General features: G+C 37.9%; 1 protein-coding gene and 1 pseudogene across 8 annotated transcripts in view; both read right to left on the reverse strand.

Moving 5' to 3' along the window:
- Positions 1-25,106, reverse strand: part of Ralgapa1 (Ral GTPase activating protein catalytic subunit alpha 1) — a 245,380-nt gene that overhangs the window by 178,016 nt on the left and 42,258 nt on the right. For all 8 annotated transcript variants that reach the window (XM_060387516.1, XM_060387510.1, XM_060387514.1 and 5 more), the window contains exons 7-11: positions 24,981-25,096; positions 17,321-17,459; positions 15,844-16,052; positions 10,236-10,475; positions 3,739-3,936 (exon numbers count right to left, since the gene is read on the reverse strand). In XM_060387516.1, coding sequence (XP_060243499.1) covers positions 3,739-3,936; positions 10,236-10,475; positions 15,844-16,052; positions 17,321-17,459; positions 24,981-25,096 — 902 coding nt within the window. The remainder of the gene's footprint in view (positions 1-3,738; positions 3,937-10,235; positions 10,476-15,843; positions 16,053-17,320; positions 17,460-24,980; positions 25,097-25,106) is intronic.
- On the reverse strand, positions 11,082-13,324 carry LOC110559548 (cytosolic iron-sulfur assembly component 2B-like; annotated as a pseudogene).

The following is a 25,106-nucleotide window of genomic DNA, read 5'->3' on the forward strand; positions in this document are numbered from 1 at the left end:
TTAATCATCAAGGTACGAAGACTTTTACAAACAAAGAAACTATCACACGCATGTGTTCTCTTAAGTCATTTGCAACTGCCACTATTCTATTTCAGATACTCCCTATATCACTCTGGACTTTGCTAGCACTTCCTATCTGGCCTGCTTGGCCCAGACTTGATCTTGTACAAGCCTTCTATAGTATTTAACTATTCATGTTCCTTTCAAAGGTTTTCTAAAGTCTGGAAAGTAACCAAAGTGCACTGAACATGTCACAAGTTATTGAGCAGAGCCTCATACATCCTATCACTCTGTCCTAACTATTCTAACCTCAAGGAAGAGAAAAGTATTTTCACCGCCCTTTACAACTTTGTGGATGCTTCATACTGTCTTACCACCTCCAGGCAGAATATAAAGTATTCTCTTTCATGTTCTAGGACCACAGTAAGAACAGTTTTATGATACATACTTTGCTTTAGGACATCCTAAAAATTCTGGGATACTTTATTGGAAAATACCACTAGGATTTAATGTGATGAGCTAGGAAATGTCTAATGTCCTACAAGGTGCATGAAGGTACTCAACACTCACAGAAAAACAGCCAAATGTCTTCCAAACATGCTAAATGCTATGTGAAATAAATTCATAATTATACAAATATATAATTTACTTTAATTATAACAACAAAATTTTAAACAACTACAAAATATACTGAACTTATCAGATGTCAATCAATGAATGATTATATCGTTTGGGTTAATAACCTTACAGGAGCTGCTGGCATTTTGAAAATTCACACTGCTAATGGCAATATTGATGTGAATAACAAACATGAGATGAACTTATCGATCCATCTGTATTATCAACTCATCTTTCCCCATTCCATTCATTCCTTCTTTCTATTTGTTTTTTGCATGTGTTTCTGTGTGTCTGTGGTTTTGTTTGCTTGTTTGTTTTTGCTATTGTTGAAGCAGGGTCTCATTATGTAGCTCTTGACTCTCCTGGAATCGTGCAGATCAGACTGGTCTCAAACTCACAGAGATGCATCTGCCTCTGCCTCCTGAGTTCTGGAGTGCACCACCATGTTTGGCCTGTTTTTAATTCTGTACATACTTTATTCTATTCCTATGTAAATGATGCAGCGTAGGGTCAGTGTACATAGGCAGAGTATAACTAAAAGGGTTGTGGAAAATACATCATTTAGACTGGTAGGTGCATTTTCTATCATAATTGAAATATTTGCTATTATTTACTAATACCTAATAGTACTATGAATTCTTTTTCACAAGTTACATGATTCATTTTATATACTTTGCTGGGAGTGGCAGTAATATTTGTAATCCCAGTGCTTGCAAAATAGAGACAGGATGATCAAGTCTAAGATCACCCTAGGTTATTGAGTGAGACTGATGCCAGTCTGGAATACATGAGAACCTATCTCAAAACAAAACCAAAATAATTTCTATATTACAAGTACATTTGGCTTTTTATCTTTATTTACTTATTCTTCGGCAGCTGGAGGTTGAACCCAAGGCTCTATGCATGCTAGTCATGCTTCTACCATTCTCAGTAATACTACCTATACAGAGGGTCAATCAAAACACTAAGCCAAGACTGACAGTGTGAGGCCAGTATGAGATTCTCTAGGCAGATGCGGCATAAATTTCCCCACCCACAATCCCTTCCTCAATTAATCCACGTAGAACTGCCCTATTCATTCCTGTGTTTCTACCCTGATTAACTGCTAAGGTAAAATTAACTGCTAAAGTAAAAAAATACTACCCCGAAGGCTCCTCTCCTGATTCAAAGAACACTGCCCTGTGGGAAAGCAAACCTGATTTTAAAAGCTACTTTTATACTCCTCTAATGCCTCAGTTACTGCTCCTATTGAGTCCGCCACCTCATCAGGGTTGAACAATCAAAAGATGAGAATCTGCTTAGGTCTAAGAATAAATAAGCTCAGTGGGCCAGGAGTACATCTATACCCCAAACTTCTGGCTTTCTTAAACCAGCAATGTATTTTATCATGTCAGGAAATTCTGAATTCTGCAGTTTGCTCTAATGCAAAAGATCTAGAGAAGAACTCAAAACATTCTGGTTTGTGTTGGGTAGTCATTCATAGCAGAAGCAGGCAATATTTCAAGAAAAGGAGGAACAATAATTTGACAATCAACATAATTTTGATTTGGTACCTGTTTAAAATATGACAGCATTTACCTCTTTTACACACCCTATCTTCTTAATCATGGGTTGCATAAATGAATGTGGAATAAATGAACAATTTCGCAACAGAATAGTGTCTGAATTACAACAGAAAATTAGAATGAAATGCATCATGAAGCTGAGCTGTTTCTGGCACACTAGCCTGTGCTGCATTTCATGACTGGACTACAGTCCTGGCTCTGAATATACAACATACACAAAACATCAATGAATGTTGATCAGATTCAAGACTACAATATTTATGAACTGCAGTGGTTTTTTTTTTCTAGACAATCAAAATTTCCTGCTCTTAGAAAATATACTGGCATAATTATGGGAAACAAAACAATATCTTCATATTGCCATTCGCCAGCATGAAAGTATCAAATTAGTATTTTTTGATCAAACTGTGTCAGAATGTTTGATTTTTAAAAAAAATGACTTTTAAGATAGAATTTTAAGATACACATTAAGATAGAATTTCCAACAATTTTCTAAATGGTCTTAAAGATACTTCCAACATTTTGCACCACATATTTATATAAACTAACACAATTAGCATTTATGATTATAAAATAAAAATATCAATATTAAAAATGCTAAACATGCTCAAATCAATCAACACTCAATACTCATCCAAGTCTTTTTTTCTTTATGTAAAAATCAGTTTTCATATCCATTTCATTAGTGTGTAAATTTGGTTTTGTCTATACCAAGTGGTAAAATTATATATCAAAAACTGTTTGAAAATAAGTTTCTTTATGATTTATTATTGATGAATGATTCACATTTTTTGAGACTATGTAGCACTGGCTGGCCTGGAACTTCCTATGTAGACCAGACTAGCTCAAGTTCACAGAGATCTGCCTTCCAAGTCCTGGGACTAAAAGTGTGAGTCACCTTATTTACCCAGATACCTTTTTTATACACTGATATATACAGGGTTGTATAAAAATTTATTGAATAAAAAAGCTATCAGTGGGGCTGAAGAGATGGCTCAGTGGTTAAGAGCACACTCTGCACTTCCAAAAGACCCAGGGATCAATTCCCAGCAACTACATGGCAGCTCACAACTGTCTGTAACCTCAATTCCAAGGGACCTGACACCGTCACACAAATGCACGTAAAATAAAATTAAATAAATTAAAAAAAAAATATCAGCAGAAAAGGCTTACTAACCGCTGATCTACACAACATAAGCTCAATGTTGTTGTTGTTATTTGTTTTTAAATTATGACAGGAAAATAAAATAAAATAAAATTGTGACATGACAGAGCCTTGCAAAAGAGTGCTGACGTATGCATGGTGCTTTAAAATGAAAAATATTCTGAAAGATCTATCTTCTTAAACATATTCATAAACACATTATACTTTTGAAAAATTACTGAACTTAACATTAGAACATATAATTTGACACATTCCATACACTATTCCCTCTCTTCTCTCTCTCACACACGCATGCATGCATACACACACATGCATACACACACATGCACACACACAAAACATCTTTTAAAAAACAGGAAGAAAAGGCCCATATATATCTTATAAGTTTACCTCTTCTCTTTTTTCTCCATCTTCTATTGGAATATCATGGTCTGTGACATTTTCGCTGCAAGGTACATCTGAAGAAGTGATCACAACTTCTTCAGGCTCTTGCATAAACAAAGGTTTTTCCTCTTGTTGAATCCATTCTTGGTACACTTTCACCACTTTTCGCATAGCTGCTGCTTCACAAATTGGTAATAAAAATGCCTAGTAAATAAAAAAATAATAATACCTTTTCTTTTGCCACCAATATACTAATACACTTTTCATCTCACACAATAGAGGATAAAAACAATTTCACAACTTAATCAGCTCATTAACTATTAATCAACTCATAGACAGTTTTTTATGCCCCAAATATTTCGTAAACACCTTGAAAGAGAAATACAGAGATAACTATTTAAAAAGAAGGAACAAAGATTTTTTTTTAATTATATTACTTCTGAATGGTAATATTCTTTGTTTTATGAAACTTTACTGTTACAGAGTTCAATACAAATATAATGTCTAATAATAAGCAATATCTCATAACTTACATTTATTCCTGTTTTGAGAATTACTACTATTACAATGCTTCCATAAAAAATTTACTACAGATGAAGAATATAGATAGCTGAATAAAATAAAAATGGTAATCTGAGGTATGAAAAAAGAATTTAACCAAATAATACTGAAGAAAAATCCATATGAATTGCTAGAAAGGAAAAATATTAAATCATATTAAAAGTTCTATGCAATGTCTCACCAAATAAATGGATGCAGGAGAAAAAAAAATATATTGAAACTTAAAGACAATATGGAAGGCCTGGAACAACCCAGCAATGGCATAGTTAAGGTAATAAAAATGTACATGTGAGAATACCAAGATATATGACATATGACAAGACCAAGTCTAAAGATCAGAGGAGAACGTTTTCATTTTAAAGACACTGAAAACATTTCAAAATAATCAAAACGGAATATTTTGATTAGAGTAGAGTTAAGAAAGAGATGCTCATCCATCTCAGGGATCAAACTCAGGTTTATCGAACTTGGTGGCAGGAGTTTTAACCTACTGATCCATCTCACCATACCATGAAACTTTCCAATGAAAAATTTAAAATACTACAGAAGAAATCTGAGGAAAACACTATGATGGAAAGATCTTCCATGCTCATGGATCAGAAGAATCCTATTCTGAAAAATGACCAGCCTACCAAAAGGAACTTAACATTGTCCTTCACAGAAATAGAGAATGTTCAAATTCATATGGAAGCACAAAAGACCCCAGACAGCTAAAGCAATCCTGAGCTAAAAGAATGCCTACCTTCAAATTACTATTGTAGGTTATAGTAATAAAAACAGCATGGATCTGGTGGGAAAACAAGCAAGCAGATACAATGGGATAAAATACATGACTCATATATTAGCTTACACAGCTGCTGTCACACTGCTTTTGATGAAGATGTCAAAACAAACAAACAAGCAAAAAAAAAAAAAAAGCCAGGCGTTGGTGTCGCACACCTTTAATCCCAGTGCTCAGGAGAAAGAGGCAGGTAGATCTCTGTGATCTGTGGTCTACCAAGAAAATCCAGGACAGCCAAGACTACACAGAGAAACCCTGTCTTGAAAAAAAAACCAAAACCAAAACCAAACCAACCAAACAAACAAAAACATTAAAGACCAAAGAAAGACAGATCATTCATCAGACTGGCAGACTAGAAAGGTTTGATGCTGAAATGAACATTTGCTGAAGCAAATGAACAGATGACCAGGACTGCAGTTATGAAGGATCATTGCACCAATGGATCTTCACAATGACATGGGACTGTTAAATTTATGGGAGTGATAACTGTTTCTGTTCTAATAGTTAAGTTGTGTGTGATTGTTAGCTTAAACAAAAAAGGGAAACATATAGAGAAATTTTAATCCAGCTACAGGGCTGCTCCAGATCACATCTGTGTGATCCAGCTGGAATGCAGACACACAACAAACTTTTATCCCTCAGACTGAAATACAAACATGCCCTTTGTACACACTTTTAATTCCAAACAATGACCTCTATTTGAGGGACAAACAAAGTGACAAATCAGAAACACGTCTCACAGAATAGGATATGCTCAACTAGAACAGAACTGACAGGAAAAAGGGGACTTAACAGCAGTGCAGGTGCAGTCAGTTGAGAGGCAGTACAGTGGAGATGAGTTCGTGGCAGTGCAGCTGATGGCAGTTCAGTTGGTAGAGTTCAGACGCAGTTTTACTGGGAGAGTTTTATAGAGACAGGGTGTAAAGAGAACAATCTAGACATAGCTGAAAACATAAGCCAGAGAATGAGAAGGAGCCAGATTAGAACAGATTTCCAAGAATCAGTTTGAGGCCAAGCAGAATAATTCAGCGAGAAGCTGAGAGAAGTCAGTTTGAATCAGTCAGAATGGAGAGGAGTTTAAGCCAAACAGCTGAGTAGAACCAGCCAGCCAAAAATCAAAAAGAGCTAGAAAGGGTGAGCTTATTCAGCAGTAAGCCTCCAAGACAACCATATATAGCAAATAAAAGATACATTTACAAGAAAAATCTTTGCCAGCTATTTATCTGAGGGAGGATTAATATACAGAATATAGAAAGCAGTTTAAAAAAAACTAAACTAAATAAAAACCTAAAGTATAAAGAAACAAATCAACCAAAAACTGGGCTAAGGAATTAGCCAGTTGTCAAAAGTTGAAAAAACAAACAAAAACAAATGGACAATAAACACTTTTAACAATGCTCAACATGCTTAGCCACCAAGGAAACACAAAACTACTTTGAGATTACATCTCACCCAAGTTAGAATGGCTATCATCAAGAAAGCATAGGAGGTGCTAGAGAGATGGCTCAGCAGTTAAGAGCAATTATTCTTGCAGAGGATCCGGGATCAACTCCTAGCACCCACATGAAGGTTCACAACTATCCACAACTCCAGTTCCAGGGATCTGTCATCCTCTTCTGACCTTCATTGGCACCAGGCACACATATGGTACACAGACATACATACAAGCAAAACACTCATACATACAAAATAAAATAAGCATTTTTTAAAAAGAAATGAAAACGAAAACAACAATGCTGGTAAGGATGTGTAGAAAAGGAAAGCCTCATTCACTGTTGGTGGAAGTGTAAGCTCGTCCCCTTACTATGGAAATCAGTGAAGTTTTTCAAAATGACATACAGCTATACCATTTCTAGGCAATTATCCAAAGAAGTCTATATATACCCAGAGAGCTAACTGTACATCCATGTTCAGGGCTGCTCTATTATCAAGAGCAAGAAAATGAAATCAGCTATCAGTTGAAGAACGGATAATACAAATATGGCACGTACACAGTAGATTTTATAGAGCCATAAGGAAAAATGAAATTTGTAGAAAAATACTGAGTAACTCAGGCTAAGACAAAAACTGCATGTCCTCTCTCACATACAGTCCTAGCTTGTACTTTTGTATGTGGGCATTTATGTAGATGTGTGTAGTACCTAAGAAAGTAGAAAGGAGAAATTAAATAGATAAAAGAACTTTAAAAGGGGTGGGGATTGAGGCAGAAGAATGCTTGTGATATTGAAGTGAAAGGAAGAATACTGAGAGTTGGGCAGGAAGATGGGACAGAAAAGGAGGCGTATACTAAAAATGTATAGAGAAGACATAAGACAATCTGATACTTGACAGGCTAACTAAAAGCCAGCCAGGGATACTAATGAAAACCTGTCTCAAAAACCTGAAAAGAAACAAAAACAAAAACAAAAAAACAACCAGACATGCAATATAAAACCACTGATACAATAGTGAAAAGTCCATTATGGGCAAATGTAAATGTTTTCATTTCCTCAAATAGAGGATTAAATGATAACCACACTCAAGCTTTACTAGTACATGGCATGGGCTGAGCCCAGAGTGTTACTATCTAACTATCCCTAGGCCTGGAAGCTTTTCCCCTCCATGTAATCTAATCTTCTGCAAACCTGGACCTTGAGGCTTCAGCTTCCATCCTCTATGTGCTAGCCTAGGTCTAGAATGTTTTCAGCCTCCAAGACTTGTTGCTGAGTTACCCTGCTGGTTCAACTCTGCTGCTCTGGCTCAAAATTCCTCTCCAAGCTGACTGATTCAAATTAGCTTCTCTCTGCTTCTCACTGAATTGCTGCTTGGAAAAACTGCCTCTGAACTCCATGAACTCAACTGTACAAACTCAACTGAACTCAACTGAGCTGCACTGAGCTCTACTGCACTGTCTCCACAAACTCCCCTGCTTTCTCTGCGCTGCTCTCAAGTAGCTTTTCTTTCCTGTCTGTTCTCATGAGAGCTAGGCATATCCTATCCTTGACTCATTCGGTCAAACCTTTCTCTGATTTGTTACTTTGCCCCTCATTGTTTGGGATTAAAGGTGTGTACTAAATTCCAGCCAGAGGGATTAAAGCTGTGTCATGTCTGTATTCCAGCCAGAAGGATTAAAGGTGTATACTAAGGGCATGTCTGTATTCGAACTGGATCACACAGACCTAGGTTTTTGGATGTGATCCCTTGCCAAAGGAGGCCATATTGCTGGATTAAAACTCTTCTCCAGTTAAACAACTGCTTTTTAAATTTAATGCCTGCTCCACAAAGGAAATTCACATGTGGCATTGTAAACCCATTCAAATGCCTAGGTTAAGGAAATCACAGGCCCTAGTGGGGAAGCTACTGCTATCTCTTCAGTAAATAGATAAGAGAAGAGGTATCTATCAATCTTTTTTTAGTTTTAAAACAGAATCTCACTAGACCAGCTCACCAGGCTGGCATCAAACTCAGGGAGATCCACCTGCCTCTGACTTCCCTGCCAGCCTCTACCTTCCAACATCTGAGATTAAAGGCATGAACCACCACACCTGGTCCTCAAATTATTCTTTAAATAACTATGTTTATACATACAAATTAGTGCTACTGCAAAAGTTAGTCAGAAATACTTCTTTGTACAGAGGTCAGCAACGCCTGCAAAGATTCATAACTCATACAGGCAATAAATAACAATTGAATGCCCTGGTGCAATGTGAATCTCCAACACCCCCTCTGAAAACACACAGGAAGAGGGCAGGAAGAATGTGAGACCTGGAAGCAGGAGGTAGAAAAATTCGGAATGATGGCTTCCAGGAATGCCATGGTTGTCGCACTCCTGAACTCTCACAGCTGTGATGACCTGCACACGATCTAAATAAGATTGGGCTGGTCAGCATCCTGTCATGGAGCAGGGAAATGCTCATGGGTCCCCACCTTGCTCTGAAGATGTAAACACAAAACAGGGTTACTGGGAGAGGGGGATACATTTTCTTCAGTGGTGCAGCAACTGGTAAGGTGCCCACACTCCTTTAAACAACCCTAATGAAATTCATTCAGACATGAGGAGGAGGACAACTACCTGAAGAGAAGAAGAGGGAGTCTGCATAACTGGGAGGGGTACAAAAGAGAGTAATGGGTGAATATAACTAAAATGTACATGTATGAAAATGTCATAGGGCTTGTTTTAGCTTACAATTCCAGGTTATAATCCATCATTGTTAAGGAAGTCAAAAGAGCAGAAGCCTGAGCAGTTAGTCATATCACTCCAACAATCAGGAGCAGAGAAAATTGCGTACAGACATACTTCTAGTATGTAATCCACTTTCCTTACTCTATTGTTGAGTACACCAAGCCCAAAGAACCAGGTTGTCCACATTGGGCTGGCTGTTCCTGTATCAACTAATTAAAATCAAAACAATTCTCCATGCCCACAGGACAACTTGATCTATACCATTCCTCAGATTCTCTTCCCAGAGTCAAGGTTGTGTCAGATCGAAAGTTAAACTATCACAATGTGCTGGCCAGTTTTATGTTTACTTGACACAAGCCAAAGTCATTTGGGAAAAAGGAACACCTCAACTGGAAAACCACCTGTACAAAACTGGCCTGTGATCAAGCCTGCTGCATTTTTTGGTGGGTAGTACCACCCCTGGAATTCTAAGAAAGCGGGCTGAACATAATCCATGAGGAACACGCCAGTACACAGCACTCCTCCATGACCTCTGCATCAGCTCCTGAATCCAGGTTCCTGCTTTGAGTTTTAGCCCTGATTTCTCTGGTTGATGAGTCCAACAAGTTGTAAATAAACCCTTTCCTCCCCAGGTTAACTTTGGTGTCACAGTGTTTTATCACAGCACGAAACCCTAACTAAGAAACGCATTGAGAAAGTATAAACTATTTCGGTAACAAAAGAAATACAAGAGAAAAAAGAAAGGAAGACTGAGGGTGTGACTCCAGCAGAACATGTATTTAGCATGCACATAGCTCTGTGTTTCAACAGGAAAGGAAAGAAACAGTTAGAAAACAGGATGAATGGAAATGTTAAAGGGCTTTTATGTAAGTTTAAGAAACTTAAAATTAATGTTAAAAGTCTTCATAAGGAATCAATTTTAAATAGCTAAAACCAATATATTCAATAACAATGACATAAATTTTCATTACTATCTAAAAATGTTGACAGGTATTTTACCTGACGAAATATCTCTGTGACAAAGTTCACATTGCTTCTTTTAGATGAAAACACTCTGCGAACAATTTCAATGTCTGTGAGATGCTCTTCATCGATACTGCAGAGACTAGAAGAGCTGGGCTCCCGTTCTGTCAGAGTGCTTGTATTAGAATGAGATTGCTCAGGCTCTGTGGTTTTGTCTGCTTTATCAACATTATCATTTTTGTTTTCTTCTCTGGAAACCAAACTAGCAGCTGCTCTCTAAAATGAAAACAAAAGTCAAAGAATATCATTATCACTCAAATTCATGTTTTGTTTTTAGTAAATATTAGCAGACCCTAAGACCACATCTAACAAAAGCCAGATATACCAGTAAACTTAGAAGCCATCCTGAATAATGCAATTAGCAGAATGGAAATAACACCTAAAGTGACACAGAAAAACTCAAATGTGTATTAAGAAATCATCTGCTCATCTGCAATTGTTATCAGTTAAGTCTATATGAAAAAACTTTCAACACATAGGCACAGAGGCAGCTCAGGTCTTTAAGAATGAGCATATAACTGACAAGTAAATAGCGCTGGGCTAGTTGTTTCACAATGCTAAATATTTAAAACTCTCAGAGCATAAGTAAAACAAGAGGAGAAATAAAGAGGAGGAAAGGAAACATGATTCAAGACAGAAAACAAAATATAAAACTAAGAGAAAAATCTTAGGAATTTTGAGGAAATGCTATACACTATAGCAACAGAATATTCATCAAGACTGAAGAGTAAGCCTAACATGATCAAAGCAGCTTCTTCCTAGATGGTTCCATATGTGTAAATAAATAAACACAACTCATCACAAAAACTGACTAAATGACAAAAAAACATGTGATCATCTCATTATAAGAGGCCTTTTAGAAAAGCCAATATTACTTCACGATAAAAGGCCTGGAGAGACTAAGGGTATCGTGGGACATACCTCAACATAATAAAGGCAATTTACTGCAAGCTCACAGCCAATATCAACCTAAATGGGAGAAACCCAAAGTATTTCCACTAAAATCAGGAACAAGACAAGGATGTCTACTCTCTCCATACCTATTCAATAGCTAGAGCAAAAGACAACTGAAGGTGATCAAGGGGATACAAATAGGAAAGGAAGTAGTCCAAGTGTCTTTATTTGCAGATGATATGATTTGGTGTGGGGGGGGGAATGAATATAAATTAAGGGTTTGTTACCAAAAAAATGTGAATTCCTCAGTCAGTGATTCAAAAAACAAAAGCTACCAGCCCTCGGTGGAGCTGAGGCCATGACACCTGTGTGTAGGCTGATAGTCAAAAGCCAGGCTCAGAAGCAGGGCGACAGACACTGGTTAACAACCTCTAGCAGGTGGGTATTCTCCCGGGCAGCTGCCACTCGCTCCTTATCTGCAGGCTGTGTGTTCAATGGAGGCTTCGAGGCCTGGGTCCTGGGTGTAACGTGCACATCCATCTTGAAATGCTGAATCCGAACTTGTTCTACTTCCTGCAGTGTTCAGTTCCTGCAGTGTCAGTGGATGCTCCAGGTCTCTAATGGACCAAATAAGATGGAAGATCCCGCAGGCCGTCAAAGGCTGTTGGGCACCTGCTCATCTTCTTTGCCCGCTGTCACTGGCTGCTCCCTTCGAGTGCTCACAGATGAGGGAACTGGTGTTCTTTAGGAGTCCGCCACCACCACCACCTAACACCCTGGAACCGCGCTTCCCACTGACAGGATTTTATATATAAAAGACACTAAGAAATCCACCGGAAACTTCTACAGCTGGTAAAAACTTTAAACAAAGTAGCAAGACACAAAATTAAGACACACAAACCAGCACTCTTCCCATATTTAACTGACAAACAGACTGAACAACAACAAAAAAAAATCAGGAAAATACTACCTTTTACAATGAAGAGTTTCAAAACTAAATTGAAGTAACTCTAACCAAGCAAGTGAAAGATTTCTACAATTAAGACATTGAACAAATTGAAGATAGCAGAAGATGAAAAGATATCCCATGCTGATGGAGCCAGGGGATTAATGTTGTGAAAACGACTATCCTGCCAAAAGCAATCTACAGATTCAATGCAATCCTCATCAAAACTCAACACAATTCTGCATAGAAATTAAAACTTCATATGAAAAAACAAAAAAATCCAGGGTAGCTAAAACGAACATGAAAATAAAAGAACTGGTAGAAGTAACCCTACCCCAAATTTTAAGTGGTACTACAGAGCTGCAGCAATAAAACCAGCATGGTACTGGAATAAAAATGCAAACACTGGCCAACGGGACCAAACTGAAGACCCAGGCATAAATCCAAACCTATGGATACTTGGTTTTTGACAAACAAGCCAAAAATAGACACGGGAGAAAAGACAACATTTTCAACAAATGGTCCTGGTCAAACTGAATGAAGTAAAATTCAAATGCACCCATATTTATCAACCTGCACAAAACTACTCCAAATGGATCAAGAATGTCAACATAAGACCAAACACCCTGAATCTGATAGAAGAGAAAGTGCAAAACAGAGTCAACGTCACTGACACAGGAAAGGACTTTCTCAACAGGACACTGATAGCACTAAGATCAACAAGTTAACAATGGGACCCCAGGAAGCTGAGGAGCTTGTGTATGGCAGCCTACAGAATGGGAGAACATCTGATAGAGGGATAGCATCTGAATATGTATAAAGAACTGAAAACACTGAACATAAACAAACAAATAGCACAATTAAGAATGAGATATGGAACTAAGCAGAGGTCCTTAAAAGATGAAACAATTGAGAAACACGTGAAGAAATGGTCAACTCTTCCCATTCTTACCTTAACCTTAACATCAGATTTTGTCTTACACAAGTAAGAATGGCCAAGATTAATAAAACAAACCAGAACACATGCTCGTATGGATGTGGGGAAAAGCGAACAGTTATTCACTGTTCGTAAGAGTCCAAACAAGTACAGCCACTATTGAAATCAGTTTGGCAGTATTCAGAAAGCTGGGAATCTATATCAAGATCCAGCCATACCACTCTTGGGCATAAGTCTTGTGTATACAAAGGGCTCTATATCCTACTACAGAAATACTTACCCATCCATGCCCACTGCTACTATATTCATAATAGCCAGAAATTAGACAGCCTACATATCCATCAACTAATGAATGGACAATGAAAATGTGGTACATTTACACAATGGAATACTATTTAGCTGTTATAAAAAAATTAAAGTCACAGATAAATTGATGGAACTAGAAAAGAAATCATCCTGAGGTAAGTCAGACCCCAAAAGACCGATATTGCATGTTTTCTTATGTGGCTGCTAGTTTTTAAATCTTTGCTGTGTGTGCCACAATCCCCACTGGGGTTAACTACTTAATATGGGAGGGGTTAGGGAATAGGAGACGATCTCCCAAGAAAGAGGAAACAATACATAGTACTATTAAGTGACAATAAAAAAGAACTAGAATAGAATATAGAGACAGAATATACAGAGAGAATATATATAGACTATATAATATTATGATGTAACAATAAAAAACTAGACCAGAAAGATTATACAGAGAGGGAGATGAAAGAGAAGGGTAAAGGAGAGACTATGGAGAGGGACAACTAACACTAAAGCCATTTGAAAAACCATGTGGAAACCTACTACCGCATAAGCTTCCTACAATCTACACACAATATGAAGGAATCTAAATGGAGTCACCAAATAATAAAAGACAATGCCCCAACTAGACATCTTATGCCACCAAGTAAAACTTCCAGTTCCAGGAATGTATTACACCTTGTTTAGTTGTTGACCAAAGGGTCCAAATGGAAACACCCAAATATGACTATTGCCAAGGCTATCCGTTACTCTCCAATAGGGTGCTACCATCAGTAACATACTGAAGACACTTATGTCATCAAACATGGAGAAATCAAGCTGGTCCCTAACCTAGAAGGCTCAATCCTACTGTAACCATCAGTGTCACCCAGCTACAATTCTTGTTACATACAACAGTGACCTGCCTGTAACACATACTGACTTAACAATGGCACAAATGTCACGAGAATAAGCAATCATTTTTCTGATTGGATCTTTGGCCCCCTTCATGAAATGGTACCCATATGTGGCACTGCTTAAGTGGCCAAGAACCTGAGACTAGAGAGTTCCTGTTTCTAGGGTAAAACCTAATACTATGATTCTGCTTAAGGAGGACAGCAATAAAATCATTTCCAATGACACTGACATACTACTCTACCCACAGGCCCACAGCTGAACAATGTGTAGAGAATGAGAGATTTTAGAATACTCCCATTCTAAATGCAATTTCTTCATAAAACCAGTCCTCTCAAGGCTCTGGGATTTATTTGGACTAGGAGGCAGAAAGACTGTAAGAGCCAGAGGAGACAAATGATATATCTTCCATATATAACAGGACTGATGCACATAAGAACTCATGAAAGCATGAACAATACCTGCACAGATTCAAATCAGATGGGCTCCCAGCACTGTGAAGTGCAAGTGGACACGGGGTCCCAAACTTTAACCAAGAAGCTATCAGAAACTGATACCCACTGGCACAGGAAAGAAATCCTTTTTCTCCCATGGAATTGCACTGGGTATATTAAGCACACCTCAGGGAAAGCTCCATGGCACGGGGCAGTTGGCCAACACAAAACAAGCTCAATGGCATTTTTGTGGACTTTTCTTTTCTCATTTTACTTTGTTTGAACACTTTTTTTTTTTCTTACTGGTCTTCTGCTTATTTATTTTCATTTTTTTGTAGGTGTGTTTCTTGTTTTGTTGTTGTTTTAAAGAGAAAGAGAAAGAATATAAAGCTGGGTAAAATAAAAAAGTGGGAAGGATCTTGAAGGAACTCAAAGAGGGAACATGATCAAAACATACTGTATTCTCAATTAAAAAATATTTTTAAATTCATTGAAAATAAAGATTTGATACTTTAAGTCTATGCAAACATCAGACTCAGATAAATGGCATCACTCAGTAAAACTTACAAATACATGATTTAAAATACTAGTTTCTCCACTGTATAGCTATGTGACTTACTATTATATTTTTAGACTCAGTGTCTGTTGATAATGGGAAGGATTCTGGGCCAGACATCAAATTTGTATTCTGTGAATGTTTAGAAACTTAAAAAGATGAGGTTGAAAGATAAATCATTGGAAAATTGATTGTCATTCAGGCATGAGAACCAAAGTAAAACTAAACTTTATCATATACTGAACAGAAAAAAATAGCATATGAAGTACTACCTGCAATTTTACTACCTGCAATCTCCAAGGGATCTCGGAATGTTTTTTTCTGCAAATAAAAGCAGACTTTTATACTGTTAAACTAATGAGCTAAACTGGAACCTGAGCCTGATACATGGCTAACTTTATCATCTGTATCTCTTAATCTTTTTTTTAAGGGTACTTATTATACAAGTTTTACTTTCTATTAAGAAAATAGATACTTTTTCTACAGTAACAGTTGTTTGAATTTAGAGATATATTTATTCAAATAAACCATCACTAGCATCCATTCTAGATATGCTGTATACCTAAGGCAGATGAACTCAGAAGGCCATTTCTAACTTTAATAGCCTTGCTTCATTTGTATATTACCTGAATATTCTTTGGCAAGACTTCACCTTCCATCCCAGGAATATTAGGTCCTGAATGTGGTTTTGGCTCCAGCCAGAAAGAAACCAGCCAACGAATGACAATAACCCGAGCTTGGATGAAAGGCTCTTTTGTACAGTATATTGTTTCATTGGTTTCAGCATCCTTCTTTATTATCACATAATGAGGCTTTGGTCTGATCTGTGGGATATCTATGTGAAAAATGGAAAAAAAAAAACATGAAATGAAAAAAAGCAATTATCCTTAGCTAAGCCAACATTTTTTAAAGTCTAATATTGTAACATTATACTGTTTTTAGAAGTGTTAGTAAAAATAAATAAATGTATAATGTTACATGCTTCCTAAGAACCTAGAAGAACAAACCATATTTTAGGTTAATGTACAAAACATGTCTTTTCCAAAACACCATCAATCACAGCACTCAGGAAGCAGAGGCAGGCGGATCTCTGAGTTCAAGGCCAGTTTGGTCCACAGAGTAAGTTCCAGGACAGACAGGGCTACACAGAGAAACAAAAACCAAAAACAAACAAAAGATTCAATGAGATGGCCATGATAGCAACACCTGAGCCTGCTGGTTGCCTGAACTTGCATGACGAACATCTTTCTATGTAAGAACAGATTTTCTACATACAGACTGATCTCTTCCAGGTCCGCCTCTAATCCAGATTTGTTCACAAGGCTATAATGTCAAGGCTCCAACGTGTCATTTGGCAAAGCCACTGAAAATTGGACAAGAAGTGACAAAAACTATTAACTATTTATACCATTTGATTAACAGCTAATTGGACCCTTGAGAAGCCTTAGCAGAAAAAAAAAATTATAATTTATAGTTTAAAGTCAGGAATGGTGGTAAACACTTGTAACCCAAGCACTCAGGAGGCTGAGACAGGGACCACAAGTTTGAAACCAATCTGGGTCTGGGCTACTGGGCGATGTAGCAAGTTCCAGGCCAACCTAGGCAGCTTTACATCTCAAGATAAAAATAAAAAGTGTACACACAGCCTAATGCTCACAGAAACATTACAATTCAATTTAACACACTGCTAACTAATTGAGGAGATCCAGAGAATAACTTTTTTTAAGTTTTTTTATTTTATTAATTACACTTTATTCATTTTGTATCCCCCCATAAGCCCCTCCCTCCTCCCCTCCCGATCCCACCTTCCCTCCCCTTTCTGCATGCATGCCCTTCCCCAAGTCCACTGATAGGGGAGGTCCTCCTCTCCTTCCTTCTGATCTTAGTCTATCAGAGAATAACTTTTTAAAGAAACCTTTCCGTTTTCAGTAAAAATTTGTTACTATAAATGCACTGTTGTTATGACTGTATATACAAATACAAATAGTATATACAAACACAAATTGTAAATGTGAGCAGTCAGTTTTCTGTAACAAATGCCAACTTTACATCAACATTTTATTCTTACGTGTGCTCTTTTGTAAAATTCGGAATTATACCTACCAAGTACAGGATGATATAAACTATTCTCCTTGCAGATGTTTGGGAAAATATAAGGCAAGTAAAACTTCTTAAAATGTGAAAACAAAAATGAAAATCCCCTTTCTTGGTTTTCTTTGTTCTTCCATTCTAAACTTTTTACCTAAAAATAAATAGCATTATTACAACTATGTCTGGTAACAGAATCTCTCAAATATAGTTTAGCATTATAAACAAGTTTGTACAGGTTATAATATATTGAACCTTTAGACTATGAAGATTAGAATATATAGCGAAAGTTCCATTCTTTATTTTTATTAGCATATATGTACATATATATAATGTACAAATGGGTTTCACTACACAATTTCCATACACAAACGTGCTTTCATTATATTCCATTTAAAAAAAATTGGTCTAATACACAAACATAACACATATATTTTTTAAAAATCTTACACTAAATTGCAAAATTGAGAAAATGATTCACATGGCTGCATTAATGACAAATATAATAATGTTCTTTCCTCTCCATCCCTTCCTGAATAATTGTAATCAAAGGCCAGGAGCATGAGTGAATTCAAAGCGGTAACAGGCAAATACAGATATCAAAGTCCAAGAACAGGAAGCAGAGCATGCATGAAAAGCAGATCAGTGGAAACTCTGAGTTTGAGATGGAGAATGTTCATGACATGTGGAGTAGAGGTACAGGAGTAATAATAACATTCTGTTGTAGAATTCCATAAAAATGAGAATGATACCCAAGAGGGTTTGCAAAGGCCCAGGGTAAATTATTAGAACCCAGTCAAGTAATGGAGAATATCTGCAGAATATGGACGTGGTGATTTGGATAAATATGATCACTTTCAAGAAGGCTAACTAAAAAATATATTAAGAATATGAGACAAGTTCGTCACAAAGTGAAGAACAGAGCAAGGAAGAAAGATGTGTGTATACATATTTACTTTTTAACTTTAAATTATTCAGAGGATCCAGAAATAGAAACACTCAGTATTGATAGTAATGAGCATCCCAAGTGCCTAGATACTGGATTCTAAGCACAATTCTCCAGAGAGAGCCAAGAAAAGTACACGACGATGCAACTGTAACAGTAGAGAATTATATTGGAAGAGGTTGTGGTGGAATACTTTCAATCGCAGAACTCAGGAGGCAGAGGTAGTGCAACACCGGGAGTTCAAGGCCAGCCAGGTCTACATGAGTTCCCAGACAGCCAGGACTATGAAGAAAGACCCTGACTCAAAACAAACATTTTGTTTTTAATCTACAACAAAATAATTATATTGAGGAACAGCAACTTGGCTCAGTGGGAAAAGGAACTTGCCACCAACACTGACAATCTAAATTTGATACTCCAGGACACACATTCACATGGTAGAAGGAAAGAATAAACTCCCAGCAGGCTGTTCTCTGACCTCCACATTTGCACCATGGACACGCCTTGCCCCTTTCCAATGAAATAAATAAAAATGTAATAAATTTTTAAAGAATTTTATTAGATACAATTCAAAATGCATAGAAATCATCTTGAAGTCACAAGAATCCATCAATCTATGCTGAGATAAACAATTATCTAAATAAGTAGGAAGGGGAGAAAACTTTTGCAGATAATTTCTGTGGCTATGGCAGAATTATCATCCAATGCTGGCTAAAGAGAGAGAAAAAATTCAAATATCCCACTGGTAAGGGGATGCACACTTGACATATACACATAATTAATTAATAAAAAGAAAGAACTGACTATGCTAAAACATGTACTTTTAAAGCACTAGCTAAGTAAAAGAAGCCAGTCACCCAAAAAAGTGTATGAATCCATTCTGAGTTCACTAAATGATTTCATTCATGTGAAATGTTTAGACTAGCATACATAGTGTCTCCCTAGGGCAGGAGATAGAGTGACTCTGGGACTGGAAGACTGTTAATGGGCATGAGATTTCCTATGAAAGAAAACTAAACTACTTTAAAATTATTTGTAGTGACAGCAGCACAGCCCTTAAAAACATCCATTAAACTACATTCTGTGTGACAGCTAGCCACGATGTATATGTCAGCTCAATAAAGCTGTTTTTAAACAATTATTAGCTGGCAACTTGTCACAGTAAAAATTCAGCCAGAAGTCTTCAAAATACTAAAATGAGTAAAATTTTGAAGGATACATAGTGCATTTGCCCCAAATAATTATTGATTAAAAAAGGAAAAATATTTTTACCACACTGAGAAGGCCTGGCAGACAGCATCTTAATCAAAGCATCAAGATCTACAGTATAAATATATAAAAATTCATTTAAAAAGATACAGAGACCCCCCCTCCGAGGGGGGGCAGCCTTACCAGGCCACAGAAGAAGACAATGCAGCCAGTCCTGATGAGACCTGATAGGCTAGGGTCAGATAGAAGAGGAGGAGGACCTCCCCTGTCAGTGGACTGGGGGAAGGGCATGGGAGGAGGAGGAGAGAGAGGGAGTGTGAAAATGGGAGGGGACGAGGTAGGGGGCTACAGCTGGGATACAAAATTAATAAGCTGCAATCAATAAAAAATTAATTAATTAAAAAAGATACAGAGACCTCAAAATCATAAAATTATAAGACTCAAAAAAAACAAGAGAGTCTCTTGGTGATGCTGAATTAGAAAAAAACTTCTTTTTCTCTAGGTGCTTTTTTGTTTGGTTGTGTTCTTTTAAAAATATATTTATTTATTTTACATATACATGAGTGCACTATATGCACATATACCTGCATTCTAGAAGAGGCACCAGATCATAGTATAGATGGTTGGGAGCCACCATGTGGTTGCTGGGACTTGAACTCAGGACCTCTGGAAGAGCAGACAGTACTCTTAACTGATGATGAGCCATCTATCCAGCCCTGGTTGCTGTGGTTTTTTTTTTTGGGGGGGGGGTTGTTTTTTTTTTTTTGTTTTTGTTTTTGGTTTTGTGTATGTGTGTTTGTGCATGTATGTGTGCATATGAAAAGGACTTGTTATATAGCCTTGGCTGGCCTGGAACTCGTTATATAGACCTGTGTGTACATGTGAAAGAAAGAGAGAGAGAAACTTGAACTTGAACTTGTTATGTAGAACTTAGTCAGTCTGGGAAAGACAGACACAGAGAAAGAGAGAGACAGAGGGGGTCTTGACATATAGCCTGGGTTGCCCTGGAACTTACTATGCAGAGCAGGCTGACAGAGAGAGAGGCAGAGAGGGGGAAGAAGTCTTGCCACATAGCACGAGTTAGCCTGGAACCCTCTATGTAGACCAGGCTGGCATCCAGCTCTTTCGTGATCCATCTGCCACTATCCTCACTGTTGGAATTAAAGGTGTGCATCATTACTCCCAACACGTTCTTTTATTCTTCTCAAAAATCACCATCAAGAGTCTTATTTGTAAGAGGAAAAACTGATTTCTTGAACTTCATCAAGTTAAAAAGTATGTCTTAAAAAGAAATAAGGGCAGGAAAAAATGACTCTGAATAAAGTCTTTGCCATACAAGCCTGGTGATCTGAGTTCATGCCCAAATGCCCACCAACAGGTTACAAAGTAAGTAACTGTGGTATATCCATACAGTGAAATCTAATCAATAAGACAAAAATAGTAATACTCTATTAACGACACCACCTACTTTGGATACAGGTCACAGACATAGCAGTCTCAAATCGACTGGTAAAATTTCTTCTGTCGGCTAGCTAACATATTTCTGGAAGGTGCTCTGAAAGCTACTGGAGGAGAAAAGACATCAACGATCTTACTTAGGACTGGAGCCAGCATACTCCAGCGCTGTACTGCCAGGCAAGTTATGCCCACTGATGCAATAACAGGTACGATGTAATGGAGGTAAACAAGTATTTTCTGATCAGATTAGAAGCCTTCTTCCCAGGAGGGATTTCAAGTCTAGTACTGCAAACCTGGTCAAAATCCCTTAACTGACCCTACTGGGAGAATCTATTGGTGATGTTTTCTAAATGATCATGTAGTCAAACTGTTTTCTAAATATTTATGCATAGGTTTGTTCTACTCTCAATCATGGTCAGAAAAGTTTTTCTTGCAGTGAGTCACAGTTAATATGGAGACTCCTGTACAGTAACTGGTCAAGTAAGTAAGTAAGTAACTGTGACTGTTCAGCCATAGATGAATCAAAATATATCCCCACGTTTGAAGAACATCATGGAAGAGGGAATAGAAAAGAGTGTAGAAGCCAAAGAATAGGGAACGGAAGTTGTGAAATACTGTATTTAGGACATGACATGGGCTGCTGCACAAAGCACCTCACAGTAGCTGGGCCGCCTGCACAAGATCACGCCAGTCAGAGTTCCTGAATGAATGGAAGACAGGCTGGCAAGGACCAGTCCTGGGACAGGAGCTATAGGGAGTTGTCGGGCAGTTGAGGAAGGGTGAGTCACTTTGGGGGAGAGGGGGCTTCTAGTAGGTCACCTGTGCCCCAGCAGATGGCCCCATACCCATGTACATATGGTCAACACTAACTGGACTGAGGGAGATGATGATGACGACCAAAAGGAAGAAAGAGAAAGAAGAGGAGAAGAAAAATCAGAAGGGAGACAGGTAGGGGGTCCTGAAGAGAGCTGGAAGGTGGTATGAAGGTGGTTGTGATCAAAATATAATGTACACATATATGAAAACTTTCAAAAACTGTCTAACACATTTACAGCAAAATATTGATCCATACAAGAGTATGGATGATTCACAAAATAAGTACGCTAAAAAGATGCCAGAATAAAAATGAGTATGTATGATGCAATGTATAAAAAATATCATGAAAATCATATTAATAGTTGCTTGGGGAGGGTTGCAAAGGATACATTATAAAGGCATAAAAGAAAACTTCAAAGGCTGAATGTGTGATGTCTGTAACAAGATTCAATAAATTGTGACTGGACATTATACCATGACTGGCCTGTAGTCTCAGAATTTCAGAGACTGAGTTGGGAGGACTATGATTTGATGCCAGCCTGGGCTATATAGATAGTTCCACACTAGCATAAGACTACAAAAGGAAGGGAGGGAGGGAGGGTGGAGAAAAAAAAAGGACAAAAAGAAAGATCCAGCAAATATTAAAACCTAATGTCAAAATTAACTGTATAAGCAATTAATCAATCAACATATACGGCAGTTTTAAAACTTTATATGAAACAAACTTTTAAAGAATGAAATCATGCTGAGGGTAACAAGTGACCATCAGAGAACTGACAGTGTGGTCTGCCTCTCTTTACTCTTAGCACTTTGCACTTTTTAGGACTCAAAAGGAATAAGGAGAATTTTATAGATGAGGAAAACTAAATGCAGAATGGTTAGGTAATTTGCCAAAGGCTGCAATACTCGTCAAAAGTAGAGTCATTACTGAAGCCCTGCTTATCTGGCTCAGGCCCCACATTACTGTATAGTGCTTTGTTTCTCAGGTAAAAGAGCTTTTGTATTCGGAATAGCTATAAATAGTAGAAGTATGTTAAAAGGTGTTTTCATCAAACATACACACGTATTTCATGTCTAGAGATAAAAAGTTACCTTGTTTAAGTGTAAATTACTTTTTTCCCAATTCCTATCCTGTCAGTCACCCTCTTGTTACATCTTGAGTGCTGACCCTAAATGAAACAGCAATTCATACTTCACTAGGTACCAGAGCTGCTGGGTAGAACCCAGATGTCCCTCAACTGAGGAATGGATACAAAAATCTTGGTACATTTACAATATGGAATATTACTCAGCAATTAAAAACAAGGAAATCATGAAATTTGCAGGCAAATGGTGGGAACTAGAAAAGATCATCCTGAGTGAGGTAACCCAGAAGCAGAAAGACATACATGCTATATACTCACTTATAAGTGGATATTAGACATATAATATAGGATAATCATATTACAATCTATAGTCCTAAGGAAGCTAAACAAGGAGGAGGACCCTGGGTAAGATGAGCAATCCTCACTCAAAAAGGCAAATGGGATGGACATTGGAAGAGGGAGAAAACAGGGAACAGGACAGAAGCCTACCACAGAGGGCCTCTAGGGTACCAAGGCAGATGCTGAGACTCATAGCCAAACTTTGGACAGAGTGCAGAGAATCCTATGAAAGAAGGGGGAGATAAAAAGACCTGGAGGGAACAGGAGCTCCATAAGAAGAGCAAGAGAACCAACATATCTGAGCCCAGGAGTCTTTTTCTGAGACTGATATTCCAACCAAGGACTATGCATGGGGATAACCCAGAACCCCTGCACAGATGTAGCCCATGGTAGCTCAGTCTCCAAGGGGGTTCGCCAGTAATGGGAACTGGGACTGTCTCTGACACAAACTCAGTGGCTGGCTCTTTGATCACCTCCCCCTGAGCAGGGAGCATCCTTACCAGGCCACAGTGGAAGACAATGCAGCCAGTCCTGATGGGTCAGAGGGAAGGGGAGGAGGACCTCCCCTATCAGCAGACTTGGGGAGGGGCATGGGAGGAGATGAGGGAAGGTAGGGTTGGGAGGGGACGAAAGAGGGGGCTACAGCTGGGATATAAAGTGAATAAACTGTAATTCATAAAAAAATAAATTAATTTAAAAAAAAGAAAATAAGTCCAACTGGTTCATACAAGAAGCCTATACACATCAAGAGTCTACTTCATCATAGGGTGGTGGACACATATAATCCCAGCACTCAGGATGAAGAGACAGGCATGAGTGCAAGGTTAACCAGAGCTACACAGCGAGTTCCAGTTCAGCCAGAGAGATAGAGTAAGACCTTGTATCAAAGCATAAGCTAGGAAGACAGCTCAAGAGGTAAAGCACCTGCAGTGTGAGCATGAGGACCTGAATTTGGATCTAGGCACCCAAGTAAAAACCATGTACTGTGGCTTTCATCTGTGGTAGGATAGAGAGAAGCAGTTATGAAGATCCCCAACGTTCAGTGACCTGCCAATTTGGCTGAAATGGTAAGGTTCAATGACAGACCAACAGACCCTATCTCAAAAAATGAGATAAAGAAGGAATTGCAGAAGACAAATGCTGGCAACCTCTGGCCTCCACACACAAACATACACATTTATATACACAGAACAGAGTCTACTTCATACACATTTATCTCTTCAGATCTATAGCAGTTTGAATAAGAATGACCCCAATGGCTTATGTATTTGACATATAGCTACTAGTTGGTGGGAGTGTTTGGAGAAGTTTAGGTGTGGCCTTGTTGACGGAAGAGTGTCACTGGAGGCAGACACTGAGAATTTGAAAACGTGTTATTTCCAGTTCATCCTCTCTGCTTCGTGTGTAAGGTAACGATGTGAGCCCTCGGCCTCCTGCCCTGCTGCCCTGCTGCCCCACCTGGAATTGTTAGCTCCATAAACTCTGGTGGAAATAGCCTTGACCACAGTGTTTTATCAGAGCAACAGAAAGGTAACAAATACAAGTTCTGAGAATGTCAGAATCGTCTAGTCATTTTTTCACTTGATGAAATTATAGTACCATATTTTCAGAAATAAAAATTTGTCACTTTCCAAAAAATAAGCAAATTATCTACTATAACAAAGTAATGGGAAAAGACAGGAAAATTATCCAGACAGGACAGCAAAGGAGAGTAATTTTTCATAGGAAAAAGAAAAGAATAGACACAGAAAGTTCTGAGCGTGCATGCAGTAAGTGCAGAGAGAAGGCCATATGTCCGTGCAATGGAAAGATGGTAACATACCTGAATTACTATGTATTTTAAAAGTGCTTCAAGAAAATAGCTTGTGAGGTCTTCTTGTCCTTTATCTCCTGACTGCGGGGGAACAAGAGGGGTGACTTCCTCTATAGTAACTTGAGCTATCCGAAG

The sequence above is a fragment of the Meriones unguiculatus genome, chromosome 7, assembly GCF_030254825.1.
Source record: "Meriones unguiculatus strain TT.TT164.6M chromosome 7, Bangor_MerUng_6.1, whole genome shotgun sequence".
NCBI lineage: Eukaryota > Metazoa > Chordata > Mammalia > Rodentia > Muridae > Meriones > Meriones unguiculatus.